The sequence below is a fragment of the Manacus candei genome, unplaced genomic scaffold, assembly GCF_025592945.1.
Source record: "Manacus candei isolate 608988 ecotype Guabito, Panama unplaced genomic scaffold, ASM2559294v1 h1tg000029l, whole genome shotgun sequence".
Classification (NCBI taxonomy): Eukaryota; Metazoa; Chordata; class Aves; order Passeriformes; family Pipridae; genus Manacus; species Manacus candei.
Window position 1 is genome coordinate 1,942,084 of NW_026138077.1, and position 19,168 is coordinate 1,961,251.

The 19,168-nt window shown below is 46.6% G+C and overlaps 1 protein-coding gene across 6 annotated transcripts in view; it reads right to left on the reverse strand.

The window, feature by feature from the left end:
- Positions 1 to 19,168, reverse strand: part of HDAC4 (histone deacetylase 4) — a 195,567-nt gene that overhangs the window by 58,760 nt on the left and 117,639 nt on the right. For 4 of the 6 annotated variants that reach the window (XM_051791017.1, XM_051791014.1, XM_051791015.1 and 1 more), the window contains 4 exons: positions 18,277 to 18,397; positions 13,236 to 13,357; positions 4,880 to 5,020; positions 2,974 to 3,086 (listed from right to left, as the gene is read on the reverse strand). In XM_051791017.1, the coding sequence (XP_051646977.1) occupies positions 2,974 to 3,086; positions 4,880 to 5,020; positions 13,236 to 13,357; positions 18,277 to 18,397 (497 nt within the window). The remainder of the gene's footprint in view (positions 1 to 2,973; positions 3,087 to 4,879; positions 5,021 to 13,235; positions 13,358 to 18,276; positions 18,398 to 19,168) is intronic. The other 2 variants (XM_051791018.1, XM_051791016.1) reach the window with 1 other exon arrangement.

The following is a 19,168-nucleotide window of genomic DNA, read 5'->3' on the forward strand; positions in this document are numbered from 1 at the left end:
CCCAACCCTACCCACAGCTGCGTGTCCTTGCACAGGTAGCACAAACTCAGGTTTGGAGGTGTCCTGATAAAGCTGTCGGTGGGTCCACTCAAACTGTGATAAATCCAGGAGGCTCTCAAAGATTATTCTATAGCAAATGTTTGGTTTCCAGTATCAGCCCTTTCAATATGTGCTTTATTTCCTCCCCCCCCCCAACAGTTTGCTACAGCAGTTTTTTAATCACAGAATCATTTAGGTTGGAAAAGACCTCTAAGATCAAGTCCATGACTCACTCTGCAAAGTCTCCCTGACTTACAGGACTCTGAATTTCAGCCTAAAATGTACCTCAGTTACATTTTAGTTACCCCTCTCATGGAATCCCAGGATGGGTTGGGTTGGAAGGGACCTTAGAGATCATCCAGTGCCACCCCCTGCCATGGGCAGGGACACCTTCCACTAGCCCAGGTTGCTCCAAGCCCTGTCCAACCTGGCCTGGGACACTTCCAGGGATGGGGCAGCCACAGCTTCTCTGGGCAACCTGTGCCAGTTTTTTAACAGCCTCATTATAAAAAATGTCTTTTTTATCTCCGATCTAAACTTGACCTTCCACGTGGCTGTTTGTACCCACACACTTCTCCTTCCAAGTGATTCTGAGCACTACCAGCAATTTGGCTTTAATTTAAATCACACACTGTTAGTGTTCCACATGGAAAATAAGACAGTTATTGTAAGCAGAGGAATGAAATGTTTTCCTGAGATGGCAAATGAAACAAAACTACATCCATTTTCTCTTTGAGCAATCAATACTCTGGAGTTGTGCCTCAAACTATCCCCCGGGGGTTTGGGATGAAAACAGCAGGGAGAAGAACACAGCAGCTTGATGCTCTCAGCACATGGTATTTGGCAGCATTATCAGCACTTCAAACACCCAGATCCCATCTCTGGGCTGCACAAACAGGCTGCAATTGCACACAACAATTTCTGCAGGGACAATTTTCAGCTGTAGTCAAGTCCTTTTTACAGTCTTGTACCAACTGCAAAGGCAACGAATCTCAGAGAGGGAAAAACCTTTAAATCAGCATTTAAAAATAGAGAGTGTCTATTTGAAAGGAGGCAGAGCTCTAGTCATTCCCCACTGAAGGCAAGCACTGAAACCTAAATAATCAACCTGGACACCACCTTCCAACACATCTGAACTGGTTCAAAGGGGGACATCATAAACTAAGAAGCAACAAGATCCATTTCTCATGGAATGTAAAACACAAAGCCGAGAATGAAACACCAAGTTGGCAACATTATCTTTTCAGAAAGACTGAAATATTTCTAGATCTGTGTAAATATTTAATGGTGAGGGATCCTGGTCAACTGACCTTAAAGGGATCTCCAGCACTTGGACTCTCAGCTCGTACAACTTCTACTGAGGAAGATTGTAAAGATTTTAAACCCCACTTATTTTTTTCCCAAATGAAGCAATACAGGCCAATGGATCAGCTGGGATCACACAACATGGAACGCTGGCACGAAGTGCAGTTATTTTTCTTTGGGAAAGGCAAAGTCTTTGGCAGGACAGGGACTGTTTTCCAAATCATCTGTGCTGCTCATGCCTCGGCCTAACATCCAAAATTACTGCCTTACAAGCAGCTGATGGGAAGTTTTATTATCTGTGTCCAGTTGATGAGGAACTGGTGGTCTGGTCCCAGATGATTAGCTCCAATTATTTAGCTGAAAAATTAAATGGATAAGGAGAGTGCTACGGGCTCACATTCCCCTGCAGGAGCTCATGGAATGGTTTGGTTTGGAAGGGACTGTCCAGTTCCAATCCTCTGCCACAGGCAGGGATTTAGGGGAAGCTTCCTGCTCTGCTCATGCCACAAAAAACTGTCAAATCCACCAGTTTTTCCAGCAGCAATAATTGGGGATTTCCAGTTGGCTAAGGATACACAATACTGACAACTCCTGGAGCAGCAAAATCAATAACTCCGTGCTCATCTTCCCGGGGCAAGAGAAGCCTCCACCTTCCACCACCTTAATCTTTACAACAATTATTTAAGTCTAGAAGGTCTCCTATGGACTTGGAATATGTGCTGGATAATTTGGCAGGGGAGAGGCTGCGGGAGAAATATATTCCCCATCTTAAATACTGTTACACTACATTAGAAATAAAAATAAAGTGAAAATCTGTCCAAGACTAGAAAGCAATAAGGGCTGACATTTACACCATGAGAAGCCCTTTTCAATTCTAAGGGAATGCTTGTGGAGAACAAGCCCAAGCCTGTTCTGAGAGCCCTGATGTTAAGACAGAGTCTATATTCATGGGGAAAACAGCTATTGGGAAGCTGGATAAAAAGAAATGCACCAGTAACATCAGACAACCACACTGGTTTTCTACTTGCAAGGGAACGGTGGGAGCCAGTTACCGTGGCCCACAGCCTGGGAAAAGCTGGGCTCCAGAATCCCTGGAAACAGGAGCTGCCGGGCTGAATCCAAGCCCAGCCGACCCAGTCCAACCTGCCCTGGACATCCACAGCAGATGCCTCGAGTGATGGTGAAAGTTTATGGGATTATAAACTGGCACATGGTAACAGTCACCAAGTGCTCAAAGCCCCAGCTGGTTAAATCCCTTTACTCCAGCTCTGCTTTGGTCACACTTCGACTGACCTACTGCACACAATAAATTCACCCCACACACAAGAATAAATTCCCCAAACACTAAAATACTTGCATTTGACCTTGCTAAACCACTTTATTTTTACTCTCTCCTCACTGCAAAACCACTACAAGTCACCACAAGCTGCTCGTGAGCTGCTTCGAACCAGATTTCCTGAACAGATAACGTGGTCTGTCAGCCCAGACTGAGGGTAATTCCCAAGGGCCGCTCCGAGTCACAAGCCGGGCTTTTCCTTTCGTGTGGTTCCTCAGCCTAAACTCCTCCAACCCTGCCAAACCTGGCCAGCAGCCCAAGTGGGCAGAAGCAGAGGGGGAAGGGCTCTGTACCTCTGCCGGGATACTCGTGACCGATCCCGCAATCCCGTTCTCGGTGCTGATGTTGTTGGAGCTGTTGTTTGGAGAGCTGGGACCAGATCCAGGAGCACTGTTGCATGCAGAGTCTGAAAAACACATCCAAAAGCAACTCTGAACATTCCAAACAATCGCTGGGATGGTATTTAGTCAGATAACAACCCCTCAAGCTCTGTTGTGGAGGAAAGCAACCCTCCTCCTCCTCCCCATCTTCCCCCCAAATATTCCCAAGGCTCTTAAAATACCAACAAACACTTCCAAATGGTTTGTCCAAGGACCTACTTACCATATTTATGTCTTCTCTCCATGGGGATTTCTCTCATAGTGTATTAATAACTTTAAATATGATTGAAAGATAATAAAAGGCATGGAAGGCTTTGGATTTGGTCTGCTTCATTTTTCTAGAAGTGCTTCTCTCCCCCTCTTTCCCCTCTCACCCTGAGGACATCTCAGAATTCCCTCAGAAGGTCTCTCACCTGGTGCATGGCACAGCCACCAGTGTTTCTCCTTTTACTTGGGAAGTTTAATAACATTAAACCTTTTTCTTCTGAACTTTCCTCCTCCCCAAGCACAGGATTTGCCCTGGGGCAGGAGAACCTCCCAGCAGTGGTTCAGGCTGCAGCAGGTTCCTCATTGCTCCAGGATGGCCCAGGAGAAATAAAACCTAATTATTACAAGGGCCTGGAGTGCCAGGACACAGGGAATGGCTTCCCACTGCCAGAAGGTGGGGTTAGATGGGATATTGGGAAGGAATTGTTCCCTGGGAGGGTGGGGAGGCCCTGGCCCAGGTTGCCCAGAGAAGCTGTGGCTGCCCCATCCCTGGAAGTGTCCAAGGCCAGGCTGGACGGGGCTTGGAGGAACCTGGGCTAGTGCAAGATATCCCACCAGAATCCCCTGTATTCTTCAGGGATTAAACATCATTTTTATTCCCTGAAGTGGGACTTCTTAAAAAAGTTATTTTCCATTTAAAAATCCCCTTTTCCCATGAAAACTCCAGAGTGGCTTCTTGAATCAGCTCTATATCAGTGAGAAAGGGGAGCTCCCACTGCCATTTCTGAAGGCGTTACTGGGAGAAATGGTCACCCAGCAGAGGCTGCTCTATCCTAAAATCCATGTGCCATACAGCAATACATGAGTGACAGAAATTTGATTTCCAGCTCTGAAAGCCTGCCAGAGCTCAAGGAGTGTTTGGACAACGCTCTCAGGGACAGGGTGGGATTGTTGTGGAAGGACTGGACCATCCCAGGAGTTGGATTGGATGATCCTTGTGGGGCCCTTCCAACTCTGGATATTCCATGATTCTTAGCTCTTGAAATCACCTCCTCCCTCTGCAAGCAGAGAGGCTCTGACACAGAGAAGTGCCCAGGGTGTCCCAAACCCACCACGTTCTCCAAAGGGAGCTAATTTTGAGTTCCTTTGAATGGTGATCATGTGCCTTTGAGTGAGACAAGTCTGGGAAAGCTGTCACTTGGTGGTACTTACCCAGAGACATCCCTAGATGGTGCTAAGAATTAACTTTATGGGAAATATCTGTGCTATCATCTCCTTTGCTCTGAGCCCTCCTTACAAACTCCACTCCCAGAAGAACATGATTTTTCAACAGGAAACTGTCGGATACAAGTCAAAACCTATAAAAGCACTGGATGAAGAACCTTTTCCTGATATCCAGCCTAAACCCCTCCTGACATGGAATGACAGGAGCTGAGTCCTGTCCCTGCCACAGGGAGCAGAGATGGTCAAGGAGATCCTCAGTCTCCTCCAACTGAACAACCCAAGTTCCCTCAGCTTGGTTTCACCAAGGCACACGAGAGATCCCCTGCCAGACTCAGGAGCCCCTTTTGGGAAGGGCCATCCTTGGGCAGGGGGTGCCACGCTGCCTTACCCGCCGTACCTGTGACGTCCAGCGGGCGCTTCTTCAGCGCCGTCACCACCGGCCCGTCCTTCCTGCGCAGGAGGGGGCTGCTCCTCCTCTCTGCCACCTTCTGCTTTAGCCTGGATCTCAGCTTCAGGTTGGGTTCAGAGGCTGGGCAGGAAAAGGGAAAAAGGAAAAAGGAAACAGTGTTTTGGTTACAATTATTTCAGCAGTTTTTTACTCAACTTGCAGTTGAGTTGAGTTGAGTTGACCTGGCTGCAGTGGGTTGCAGTTGAGCATTTGCAGGAGGTTCAATTGAATCAGTCATCCCATAACATATTTTTGGAACACACACCTTTTAATACAACAAACGGGTCCCAGCCTATTTGACATCTGAATTCACTGACAAGGAAAGGTAATGGCATTTGAATTCGAAATATAATAAATGTCCTGCAAAGCCTTCTCTGAGTCTTCACAGACTTACAGACTGCTGAGAACTCACTGGGGTTAGTGCAGAGAGCATCATTGCCATCTCTCAGTTTCCCAACTCTGCCCAACTTGCTCCCAGCCCAGCAATAAACCCAACTTATCCAAGGAATCAACAGAGGAACGGGTGAGACACCGGAGATGCTGCTGTTGGTCAGCGTGGAGCACCCCCGTGGGCTGAGGTGTATCTGTGGTGTGCTGCTGGAATGGGCAGCTCCACGCCCTCGGAGGCATCCAAGCCCAGGGTGAGGGAGGGACACCAGGAGAAGAGGAAAGAAAACACCAAACTGGAACCCCATGACCAAACCAGGGGAGTGTTTCCTGCTGGTTCCACCCCCTGAAGCAACTCAGCTTGGAGTCACGTGAGCCTCAAGGAACGTCTACTCAAGGAAAAGGGCCTCAGAGTGTGGCCAAGGAAAGCCAGCACCAGGGAGGAGAAGGTTTGTTTATTTGGGGAGCAACTTGGTTACATCATCACAGCCCCAAAGTTAAGCCAGATCTAAAAACACATCAAATGCTCGGAAGGTTCTGGGCTGCATTTACTGTGCCCACAGTCTGACTTGCTTTGTGGACACCACACTTTCCAGAGGCTCTTCCAAACCTCTGCTGTGCCCCAATCCTAAGATTCCATCTCTTCCAGAGCTCCTGGGAAGTTCTAAAGGCTCTGGGTTGAGGACAGCTGGAAACAGCCAACATACTTCTCAGTTCTTTATAAAGGTGATGCAGCATCAAGTCAAGATGATTTTCTCTGGAAACCTTCTCATCTGTTCTAGTCTTGAGTGATATCTCTGCTGAGGCTTCAGGGCTCCTGACAGTTCTGAGAAGTGGGAACTGGCCCCATCTTTTCCCTTCCCCAACCTCTCAACACAATCCCTTTGAACCAGCAAATCCTGCACTCACACCATTAACAACCAACATACTCCAGGGCCAATAATCTCCATTTCTTTAGAAGAATTAAAACAGGGCTTACAAACTGATTTGAATTAACTAAGCCCAGCTACAGCTCTATTTCCCTCCAGTTGGCTTTGACCACCGGGTCACCTCGAAGATCAAGTCTGACAATGTTAATTGCAGGGCTCAAAAAATCAGAAGGCTGATGAATTCAAGATCAAATGTTTCAAGTTAAGCCATCAAACCAGTTCTTTGATGGAATTTTTAGGGGGGGGGGGAAGAAAGAGCTTGTCATGAATGTTTTGGACAGAAAAACGCCAGCAAGAGATAAAGGGAGCACTAAAAAGAGTGTCAGGCTCCTGGAGCTGATGCTTCAAATGCAGAATGAAGTGCATTAGCAAGGGGGGAATCATCTGAGAGGGCATTTGCATATTAAATGGCTGCATGCAAATTGGAAGAGTGGACCAGTTCAAATACAAGCAGAGGCTCTAAAACAGCTCCTCCTTAAAGCGCTCTCCAAACCAGAAGTTGACTTGGTAGCTTAAAAGTAGTCTTTGGGTACAGAGCTCACCCCACATCCTTTAACTCATAGCTTTAATCTGTCCCAAAGACTGAGCATTAACAACTGCCAGGATGGTCTGATCGAGGTTGGAATGAGGTGATCTCCAAGGTCCCTTCCAGCCCAAAGCACTCTGGGATTCCATGAAGTGGGAAGGTGTCCCAGCTGGGGGCTGATACACCCCTTTGAAATCAATGGAACCTAAGCTACAGCTGTTGGAAGGACAAAGGAAAACATGTCAATAAAAACTGTATTTCAGCCCAAATTTTATTCCTACCCCATTTATGCCCTGCTGAAGGATGGGAACACACCAGTAATTGGGTGGCTTTCAAATACAGAGAATGAATTGGTTTAAAAAACACCTTAAAAATGGGCAGGGAAACAAAAGATTCGGGGTCACAGACGTCCTCCATGTAAAGCCACAATAAAAACATCTTTTTATATAACAAGAAAGGAATGAACATAGAAAACTGCAGCCTTAAAAAACACCTCCAGAATAAGTTGCAATGTATTGGAATTTGTCAGATTAAACTATTTTAAGGCAAAATCGTCCTGTATTTTCCTCCTTCGCTTCCTCAGCTGGAGGATCAAGTTCTGAAACACCAAAAAGTCTATTTAAAGAACTGCTCTGATTTTGTTGTTTATCCCTCAGATATAATCCCAAATCTAACATGGCATCAAGTCCTGGGAGAGCATAATCCCTACACGGATTTAATTGGGTGCTTGAGAGCCCAAAGTAGGTGAATCAAAATTCAGCACAGAACAGCCTCGAACTCGCAGAATTAACACAAAACCTATTTTACAATAAAAGATGAAGCTTCCAAAACTCAAAGCATGAATTTCACCTTATTCAGATGGTTTTTAAAGTATTTTATAGGAAAAACATTTTGAAGCTGAGGACAGCTGTTATTCCCAAGTATAAAACAGGATTTAAGCAACACATAACTATCAATTCCTGACAGTCAGTGCACGTTCAGTGTTCCCTCAGGAACACCCATCCCACTGGAAACCTCCCCAAATTCACCAATATGCCCAACCAAAGCCTTGCTAACTGGAGCAAATTTAAGAACTGGAGACTAAATGATGTAACTTCGATTAAAAAAAAATCCTGTTCCTCTACCTCTTAAAAGTGGAATCTTTCAAGCAAACGCTGTGAAGTCGATCAAAAACCCCCCTCAGCAAACAAATGAAGCCCATGCCCAAGTGTGAGTCAGCTCCCACAAAGCCAGTGGGATTTCTGGAGCCCTGACATCCTTAATTTGGCCTATAATAAGGATTTATACAAAGAATATTCTGTTTTCCTCCAGGAAATTAATAACCAGAACATAAGCCAAAAAGCTTCCCTAGTTTTCACAGGCTCCAGCTGAAGTTACCCCTCTCCTACGTCACCGAGTGCAGCAGGACCCATGTAATCCAATTCTTCCAACATTTATGTCAGTCCCATTGTTTTTTTTCCTAGAACTGCAGCCCTTAAGCTGCTCAACTAATCAGACATTAAGTCTGAAGGCAAAAACCCACCAAGTCCTGGGCAGACTTTGCCCTGTTCCCATTGCCTATCCATATTTATGGAATAAAAGCCAACAATGCACCAGGAAAACCCTGCTCCCAGGCCTTGGACAGCTTCATTTTGGCAGCTGGGGACTGAGAAGGGATGTTGTTCTGTTGTTGTTATTATTATTATTATTTTTAATATTTTAATTATTTTCCTACTAAGCCTCACCAGCCAGGCAAAGGTCAACAGAATCTCTTCTAACATCCAGGTCACTCCAAGAGAAAACAGGGGAGAGGGAGAGATGCTGCCTGGAACCAGCCTTTTGCAACACCCCAAATTTGAATAAAGAGAAATTATCTCTTTGCTTAAGCAGTAGAGACACATATAGGAGTAAAACTGCCCAGAGAGGTTGTGGCTGCCCCATCCCTGGAAGTGTCCAAGGCCAGGCTGGACGGGGCTTGGAGCAACCTGGGCTAGTGGAAGGTGTCCCTGCCCATGGCAGGGGGTGGCACTGGATGGGCTTTAAGGCCCCTTCCAGCCCAAACCATCCTGGGATTCTGTGACTCTCCATAGGATTTGGAAAAAACCCACAGTAACCAAAAAACCCAAGAGGAAAAGCATGTTAAGAAGTTAAATAATTCCCTTTAAATCTCCATGGTGGTGGTGGCAGCTTTCTAATTAACAGAGTGTTTTAATACATCCACTGCTCGAATTTCAGAAAGCAGGGAATGCCTTTAACAACCTTGTTCCCAGGGAGAAAATGAGGACAGAATTCCTTAGAAATGCAAAACTGAAAAGCTCTGTTAAAAACCACTTCAGCAGCTCCAAGAAAGCTGTTGACAAACAGCTCTTGGAGTTATCAAAACAGGTTTCCAGAGCCTCTAAAACTCCTCTGTAAGGATTCTCCAGAGATTTTCCCCAGGGGATCCCAGTGAAAGTGATTAAATTTGGAAGCCCCCACATCGACTTGGGGGCTGAAAGGGTCACTTAAATTTTCCCCTCTCAACAGCTCCCAACAAAACACCAAAACATATTTAGAATAAAGGAAACTACCCAAAACTGGAAAGAAAAATCCTGGTGCTAATCCAGGTATTTCCCAGCAGCACCAACCAAACTGTTCTTAGATCAGTTAAATACAAGGAAGAGCTCAAAGTATTTGGAGAGGGAAGGAGAGAAAAGCATCCCCAGGATTCAAGCAATTGGTAACTGCACCAGGAAAACGACTTCCTGCTGAAACCTAAAAACTGGAACACAAAAACTGAAACCAAAAAAACTGGAACAGCCAAGAAACTGGAACATAACTCAGGAAAGCAAATCAGAGGGAGGAGGATCTGAGGGCACGGGAGGCACCAGCAGCACGCTGCATTCCACAGTGCAGAGGGAGATGTGCAGGAATGATGTCGAGTGCATGGAAGCCTTTGGAATGCAGTCAAACACTGCCATAACCTGTGACCACATCAGGATGCTCTAAATAAGAGTAAAGACACATAGAATTCCATGGAATTTTGGAAGGGACCTTAAAGCTCATCTCATTCCACCCCCTGCCATGAGCAGAGATACCTCCCACTAGCCCAGGTCACTCCAAGCCCCGTCCAACCTGGCCTTGGACAATTCCAGGGATGGGGAATATTCATTCTTCCTAAAAATTTTACAACCTGCACCCTGGAAGAGCTGATCATTCAAACTGCCTTCCCACAGCCCTCTAAGTCACCCTCTCCCCAGGGATGATGCTGGTTGGACTCCAGCCCTGGTAATCAGAACGCTATTGTGATGGATTCTGTTATTTGAGCTGCAAATATTTAATCAAATTTAATAAAATTGGGCTCCACGACACAGAGGTTTTAAATTACCAACACAAAGCCAGAGCTTTCGGTGCCAAAAATCTGAAAAGCTCACCAGCAATAAAGAACTTTATTTAGGATGGGTTCCAGCCTTCCCTGCCTTTTGTTTACACCAGACTGTTCAGGAGCCTTTCTTCTCCAAGCAACTTAACATTCTTGGCACTGGGAATTCTGCAGGATCTCGCTGTGCCAGAGCCTGACGTGCTGTTGCGTTGAAAGGAAAATAAAAGAAAACAAGGAAAAATCCCCAAATTCTGCCCTGAACTTGTTTGTATCTGTGATGGTTTCAGTCTAGGCCTTCCTGGAAACCAGTTTGTAACCAGGAAGGAACTGGGAAGGTGACCAAGGAAGTATTCCATGTATCCCAGAAGATTAATGCTGGTACCCAAAAAGGACAAGTATCAGCCTTCTGGAAAACCCAAATCAGCCCCACATCTTCCTGTTTGAAAACAACCCTGTACCTTTGGTTGCTTCCCTTTCTTAATAATGTGATTAGATCCATTTATCAGCCTTAATTCCCCCTGTCTGCCAGGGTTTTATTCTGCAGGAGTCTTAGGGAGAACTCAGGCTGGGAAGCAGCACAGGGGCAGATGTGCAGATGTTTTCCTTCTCCTTCCAGAACCCTGGGAGCAAGAAGGGTGACCCCTCCTCAAACCCAGCCGGAGAAGGTCCCTGGAGGGGATGAGCTGGGGAGGCTTTGGAGCATGGCAAAGTCCATCCATACTGTGGGAATGATTAACAGCCCAGGAATGCATCACCTGGTTTCACAAGGCATAGGGAAGAGCTAAAAACCTCTTGGAATCAGGCTGGCCACAGGGATGGCACCAAGGGAAGTGCATGGAAATGCTGGGATTGCCCAGAGGAGCCTGGGAGGTCTTTCCTCCCCCAGAGGTAGAGATTGGAGGATGCCCTGCCTTCAGCAAATCCAAGGTTTTGGAGTCCTTCAGGAAGGACACAGGCAAAAGTACCATCCCCAAAGGTCCAGGGGAACCCTTCCCAGGGAAAACCCACATCCTGGAGCCAATATCTGATTGCCTTCTTGTGCAGTTGAAATGTTTGGCACTTGTCACCCAACCAACCCACCATGCCTGGGGAGGGGGAACAGATGGGAATGCAACCATGGATCCACCCATGGATCCACCCACGGATCCCTCCAGCAGGCCACGTGCTGTGGTCCAGAATGAGAAATTCCCACAGACCTGGGAGGCAGGAGGCACAGGGAGCAGTGTGGAAGTGGATTTTTTTCTCATGAATGAACAAAAAAGTCCAAGTTTACAAATGTCACAAGAATTTCCTATAAGGGTGGGGAGGCCCTGGCACAGGCTACCCAGAGAAGCTGTGGCTGCCCCTGGATCCCTGGAAGTGTCCCAGGCCAGGCTGGAGCAACCTGGGCTAGTGGAAGGTGTCCCTACCCATGGCAGGGGGTGGGACTGGATGGGCTTTAAGTTCTTCCAACCCTTCCATCCCAAACCATCCTGGGATTCTATGAATTGTGTTAAACCATTCACTGCACCTTAAACCTGCTCCACTTCTATTAGAAGAGCTGCCATAAGAATACCCACAGCCCTCCCAGAAGGAAAGGGAGGGTTGCCAGCTCTTGGGAACTGGTTTAGGGCACTTGATTTGAGCCAAGACTGTAGTAAATCCACAGGGAGATGTGGCTGACACTCCATCATCATTCCTGATTGCAAGGACAACACAGCTTTTGACTCCAGGTGCTCATCCCTCCCTGTCTCTTCTCCCAGGGAACAAGCAACAGAACAAGAGGAAACGGCCTCAAGTTGCACCAGGGGAGGTTTAGATTGGGATACTGGGAAAACTTCTTAAGAAAAGGGTGGTCAGGCATTGGAACAGGTGGAGTCAGCACCCTCTGCAGTGCCCAAAAACCACGTGGATGTGGTGCCTGGGGACGTGGTTTTGTGGTGGCCTTGGTCAGATCTTGGAGGTCTTTTCCAGCCTTATCAACTCTGTGAGCTTTCCAGAAAAGTGGTTTTCTCTGATTTCCAACACACAGCTCTGTGTCCCACCCACAGGAGCAGCTCTGCTCCCTGCCTGGCTCTGGAAGCTCGGCCGATCCCTGAAGGCAGCAGCCGAGGATCCCAAGCTGGCCAGGCTGGGAGCTGAGATATGGAGCTGGGGATCAGGGCCAACCCAAGCAACCTGGGTTACACAGTGCAGAGCTGAGAAACAACTGACCTGCCCAGAAAACCCAGCCCAGACAGGACTGTGGAGGGGGGAACCAAGTCCTTGTAGGAAGTCCCGACGTTCCACTGGCAGAAACTTTTTTACTGACTTTAAGTATAAACCTGCCAGTGAAATGCCAACCCCCAGAGAAATCAACTTTTCTCGATATTTTTCTCACTGAGCAAAATTATACTTGGGCTTCAGACACCCAGATCTCTGTCTTAGCTCTGCATTCGGGAATTTGCTGGATTTTTGCATGGTTTTGGAATTTTTATGACTTCTTAAAAGCACCAGATACAGCTGCCTGTGGTTATTCCAGTTCTGCAGCTTCCTAGCATTGCAAAGATAAAAATGCTGATCCACACGTGCCGTTTCCTACACATTTCCACCACTGTTCTTGACCAGCATGGAAATGGGAGCTGGTTTGGCAAAGCTGCACATGTTATCTCCCAAAAAAACCCAAACCCAACATTTGATATGATTTCTGTACAGCAAATGGGTTCCAGGATTGTTTGGATGCTTCAATACAGTCTCTCCAAGAGGAGCAGATCAACAAGCAGCAATTCCTTCTTCAGTTTGTTTGGCAGTCAAGTTCAACCTTCAGGCCCCTGGGCTAAACTGGGAAATCTGAACATAACCTGTCTCCTGCTTTTCCTCCTGGTTTCTCTAAAATCTTAAAAGGAAGCTCCTGAGATCCCTGGGGACAATTTGCTGCCTCGTGTTTTGAGTTGGAGACAGTCTGGGTCCACACCTTGGAGCTCTGAGACCACAACATCTCACAACCTTTGCCACACGACACCCGCAGCAGCTCCAGCCTCCCGGGAACACCGAGCACAGAGCCTGGGAAATAAACCACCTCCTGAAATGCAGCTTGTTGGGACCATAAAATCAAATCAGGGGACCAAATGGGCCAGAGAAGGAACGAGGGCCTACCTGTTTTCCGGAGCGGGAAGTCGTCTTTGGAATCGTACATCCCCAGGACCGGGTGGTTGTAGGTGCCGGATACGCCGCTTTGGGGAGGGGAACTCTGGTCCAGAGAGCTGTGCTGGGTCTTCCTGCACAGGAGGAAAGACAAGGAGAAGCTTTAGAGCAGGGACACACACAGGGGACGAGCGCAGGGTCTGGGATCTCAGCGCCCAACGGGGCAAAGGCGAGACTTCAGTTCTGGTTTTGTCCTTCTGGACACTCACAGGAAAAAAGACCTAAAATCTCATACACAGGGAAGCAACTAAATTTAATTTTCAGTGTAGGAATCACCCTGTGAAGGTATTTAACCATTAGTATAAATTCTAAGCCTGTACTTGAGCTGGGTTTTGCTAAGTCATGTTCTCGAATCTAAGCACGGGTGTTGTCATCCCCTCAACCACGGCACAAACGACCAATATTTCCCTTCTCAGAATAAAACCAGATTTAGCAAAGTCAAACCCAGATTTTCAGCACAGGCTCACAGATTTAAGCTGGCCAAGAGCAGCCAAAGGTGGTCTCCTGCCTTTCCTTTGCTGCCTCCCAACCCAAGGGCTCAGCAGAGCCAGGGCCAAAGCTCTCAGCACCTTCCCAGCTGAACTTCTCCAAGCTGATAATTTATTGCTTTGTTTGAGCAGGCTGCTGGAAGTAAATTACAGTCTGTTTGCTGAGGATATTAAATAATGAATGAGTTTTCTCAGCCTCCCACCAGTCTGTTGGCTGCATCTTTCCTACTTAATGACTTGTGCCCAGCTCTGCTGTTTCTCAGGAGCTCTCCCAACCTGGGAGAAGTCTCCAGTTGGCAGAGGAGCTACACCAGCAGAATGACTGATTTAGCCATACAGGTGACAGTCACTGGGTTCTTACAACTCAACTCTCAATGAACAGAATTTAAACCCTCTGTTTCTTCTAAATCCTAAAGAAAACGGGACCACAGAAAGCAGCACTCCGTTAAAAACCAGAATGGAATATTTGAAATTTTACAGTGTCTAAAAACCAGGCATTGATGGAGACCTTGGTTGAAAATATGCTGATACAAAAGGTTCTTTAAGGAACAAAAATGAGCCATTCCCAATTGAAAACTGCACAGATTCATCCAATTCCCTGAGCAGTACCAATCCCAAATTATCCCATTCCTTGAGTGCAAGCTCAAGCCAGAAGTCTGGGGAGATGCAGAGCATCAATTCCACTGCAAGTCAAACCCTTCAAAACCAAGGGGCTAATGAACCATCAAGAAAACGCATTGAATTTTCTACATGATTGTTTTACCAAAAAAAAAAATCCCTCTGAGAAGTTCATTTGAACATCTCCATCCCCATTTTCCACACCCACAGACCTTCGGGTGGAAGGTGTCCCTGCCCATGGCACAGGGTGCAACGAGATGGGCTTTAAGGTCCCTTCCAACCCAAACCATTCCATGAGATCTTACCAGGCAGTGTGATCCACTGTGTTCTCCCAACCCTCCCTCTTCACACTCCCGATTTCCCTGACTCCTGGGGCTCCCCCAGGGTTGTATTTCTCCCGTGTGACATTCCCAGCCCCAAACACCCACCCCGTGCTTTAACCATCACCTGCCAGCAAAGCACACCCCAACTGACGGATCTTTGAATCCCTCCCGAAAACAGAAGGGGCTTTCTCTGCCTGGGATCTGCTCCATCCATGGGAAGGTAGCACAGAGAGATGTTTCACTCCCAGGAAGCTGCAATCCCAGAGCCCTGAGCCCCCTCCTGTCCCACACTGACATTTCTGGCTCTGCACGAGCAAGAGGCTTTTTTTTTCCTCCTGCCTTTTTTTTTTTTCAATCATGACTTCAAGCACACAATTGAGTACATTGAAGCTCTTTTCATCCCTTTATAGGGAATGTGCAGGAATTCAAAGGGCCTGTTTTGATATGCTCTGGGGCTGCTGAATGACAGAGATTGAGCTCTGCAAACAGGAACACATTCCATGGCTTCAGGACTGGGATGTGACGCTGCTCCCAGCAAAAGGCACTGCTCTGCATGTCTGTTCAAGAATTCCAGAGCTGTTGAAGGAGAGGAAATGGTACATAAATGGAGCCTGCAGGCATTCCTGAAAGCACATCCTTTCGTTTCAGGCATCCCCTGCTCTCTGAGGTCCTTCAAACACCCCTGTGCAGATATAAACTTGGACTTGATGATCTCGGAGGTATTTTCCAACCTTAATGATTTTATACTTTATGATTTTATAATGATTTTATACTTTATCCTTCAAACATGTTCACCCAACATACACTGAATATACCTTCAAACATATGGACCTGTGCTGGAATGTTTTGTGCACATAGGGTGGAGACACCTGGGAAGGTGGGAATAATGTAACATCAAATTTAATGTCTGATTTCAAGTATAATTATATCTCTCTACCTCCTCACCCTGCAAACACTCAGTTAAACTCCCTTTTAACATGGAGTGGTTGCTTCCAAAGCATTGCTGACAACTTCCCAGGGAAATCCCAGCCTTGTTTGCTGAGCCCAAGGTGCTCCTGCCAAGCCACTCTTAAGGATCTCCCAGAGCAAAACCTCCTGGGGGCTGAGCTGTCCAGTGGGCTCAAAATCCACAGGAGGGACAGACTGATCAGGAAATTCCAAAAAACCTCTCCTGCTGTTGCCTATCATGGAATTTCAGACTGGTTTGGGTTGGAAGGGATCTTAAAGCCTATCCAGTGCCACCCCCTGCCATGGGCAGGGACACCTTCCACTAGCCCAGGTTGCTTCAAGCCCCGTCCAACCTGGCCTTGGACACTTCCAGGGATGGGGTATCATCCTAGAGGTCTTTTCCAACCTTCAGGACTTGGTGATTCCATGACAGCAGGACATCTTTCATGTCACAGCCACTGCCATCATACCCTCAGGAGATGCTTTTTTTCCAAGTAACGCTTTCAATTTTTTTCAAGCAAGGAATTCACAAACCTTAATAAGACCAAAAGGAAGTGCTTAAAAGCTGGTGTGTCATTTCCAAAGGCTCTTGCAGCATCTGGTACCACTTAATTGCCTTCCCTGCTCACAGTGGGAGCATGGGGAGCATCTCCTGCAAGGCTCGTTTGCGTGTGTTCAATCCAACCACCACCCAACTGCATCACATGGCAAGTATGTGGGGACATAAATATCTCTAGAACTGAGCTGGTAACCTATGAGATGCCATATAAATAAATACTAATATGTAAGGAATTTAAAGGTTCTTTGAAATAGAACAGAAAGGAAAAATCTTCCTCAACTCCTGCCTTAAGTGAAGGGTGCGTTTCCAAACCCTCCACCCCGCTGCCACGTGCCCTCCCTCAAGGCTGAGCTGAGCAACTCAGCACTGACACAGGTCCTAAGAAAGATCTGTGAGGCCTCTGAGGCTCCTCCTTCCACCCTGGGTCAGAAACCAGAAGACCAACCCTCACCCCACCACAAAACAGACGAGGGAATGGGCCTTAAATCCATCAGAAAAAGGAAGGATCCTTGTGCAATGGTTTGTGTGTTGTCTCTACCTGCTGGCATCCCTAGAGCATCACAGGAAGGGGATGTTGGGATTAATGAGTGCCATGAGGAAACTAAACAATATATTGGTGCTCAGAAAGTCCTCAGCATTAGCTTAGAACAGGGCAGGGAACATCCTGAAACCCCAAACACGAGGAATAACCTCCTGCATCACCCCTGGCCCTGCAACACAGAGAATGCCAGGATGGTTTGGTTTGGAAGGGATCTTAAAGCTTGGGAGGGACCTTAAAACCCATCTTCTTCCATGCCCTGCCATGGGCAGGGACACCTTCCACTAGCCCAGGTTGCTCCAAGCCTTGGGCACTTCAGGGATGGGGCAGCCACAGCTTCTCTGGACACTCTTAATTTTTATTGGCTTTCTACCATTTCTGGATTAACTGTTATTTTAACCAACCATTAAAGAGAGAACATGAAGGCTCAGAGACTTCAACCACCTTTAAGAAAATCCCCAAGTCTCAGATTGGATTTTCAGAGATGTATTAAAACTGCTCAATCTCCCTGGACTGGAAGAACATTTGAATTCTTCTGCCAACTCCACTTCAGCAGTTCTGTCCTGGCTCAGAGCTGGGAGAGCTTTCAAATTGCATTTCAGCTCAGTTTCTGGAATTTGGAAACATCTTCTGTCTATGACCTCATCCTCCCTGTACACATGTTCAGTTCTTAAGACTTGAAGCACTGTCAGAACCTCAGCTCGAACACGAATTTCATGGTAAAATGAGATGTCCTTCATTTTTGTCATTCAAAATGTCATTAATTTTATTCTTACTAATGACAACACCTGAAGCACTTCGGTTTTTTATTCAGTGGAATCGTAATGTTACAGCAGTGGAAGTTTTCAACTCATCTCAAATTTCCTGCTTGTCTTTTATACATGGAAGGAGTGATTTTCTGAAGCTGAAAGTGGTTTCTTGGAGACCAACAGCTGAAAATTTCCAGCTGAAAATTTGATTTTCCAGTTGGAAACAGAGATACTGGGGCAGTTGTGATTGGAAGTGTGGACAGGACTCACTGGATGTTTCCAGAAAGAGCCAAATAAACAAACCTTCCCACTTTGAGAGATTGAGATGAGCAGAAAGTGTTAAAGGCTTTAAAATGGGAGGTTGCTCAACTATCCTGATCTGAAAATCAGTGAATCACAGAATCTCCTGAGTCAGAAGGGACCCACAAAGATCAGTGAAATCCAACTCCTGACATGAACAACTATTCCTCAGTTTCCTGAAGTTCAAGTTTTATAACACCTGAAAATCAAACCCTGGGTGAAAAGCTGGACAACTTCTCCAGGGTCACGTGTAGGACTTGTGAGTTGGAATAACTGTGGATTAAAGACAGCAAAGGCCTCAGCGCACAAAACACCGCGACCGTCCCGGCAGACATGGCAATTACTCCCACTGAAACCCTCTGGAAAGGGCACTTTGGGAATTCTGGTTCATTCCATGAGCACATCAGGCCTATTCCCCACATCTCCAGCACCTGGGAAGAGGCTGGATGCCAAGGCCAAGCCCCACTTACCCGTACCAGAAGCGAGGGTCACTGGAGATGCAGTGGTTGAGATTCCGGTGGGCCAAGGCCTTCTTCTTATTTAAGACAAATTCCTGCAATTTCATCTTCACTTCTGTGCTTGCCACTGCACCTGCGAGAAAACAGAAAATAAAATAAAATACAATCAAGGTTTTTTAATCAATTCCCATCCTGGGAAGAATTTGAAATTTCTCCAAAGATTCAGAGTTAAATCTTTGATTTCGAGCCCAAAAGAAGAACTTTGCTTTCAAAGGGAAAAGAACAAAGTGCCTCCAGTAAGGAGTCCTCCTTTTTTTTTTTTTTTCTTCTTTAGCTCTGCATAGAATCAGAAGTTATGTTTGAAAATAGGGATGTAATCAGAGCTTTAATTTCACTTTATTTCAAGGATTTTACACTTGTACAGAAGACACTTGGAATAAAACACTTGTCCGAGGTGTTCCAGCTCTCTTTGAATCAAAGGCATTGGAGAAAAAGGGCCTTGTGGAAACTCCAGTTGTTAAAAGTCACATCTGGAAGCAGGAGGGGAACGAGCCCAATGTCTCACATGTAGATTTTGTCTTGAAAACTCCTGCAAAGAGGGACCTCTTGTCCCAGAGTCCCTGCACACACTAATTCCAATTCACTTCCCAGGGTCCCACCTCCCGCTTCAAACAGAAACCCCAACGTTTCACGAAGAAACTCAGTGATTTTTGCAGAGTTAAAATGTCAGCTGTGCCATTTCTCATCATGATTCCTCTCCACAACGGAGACCAGGCTGTTTTCCTGCCCTGATGGATCCAACTGCTCATTGGGTTGACAGCCCAGACTCCCAGGCACAGCTCCTGCCGGAGCGGCGCGTCCAAACTCTGGCACCAGGACACGCGGAAAATGATGCTTCATCTAC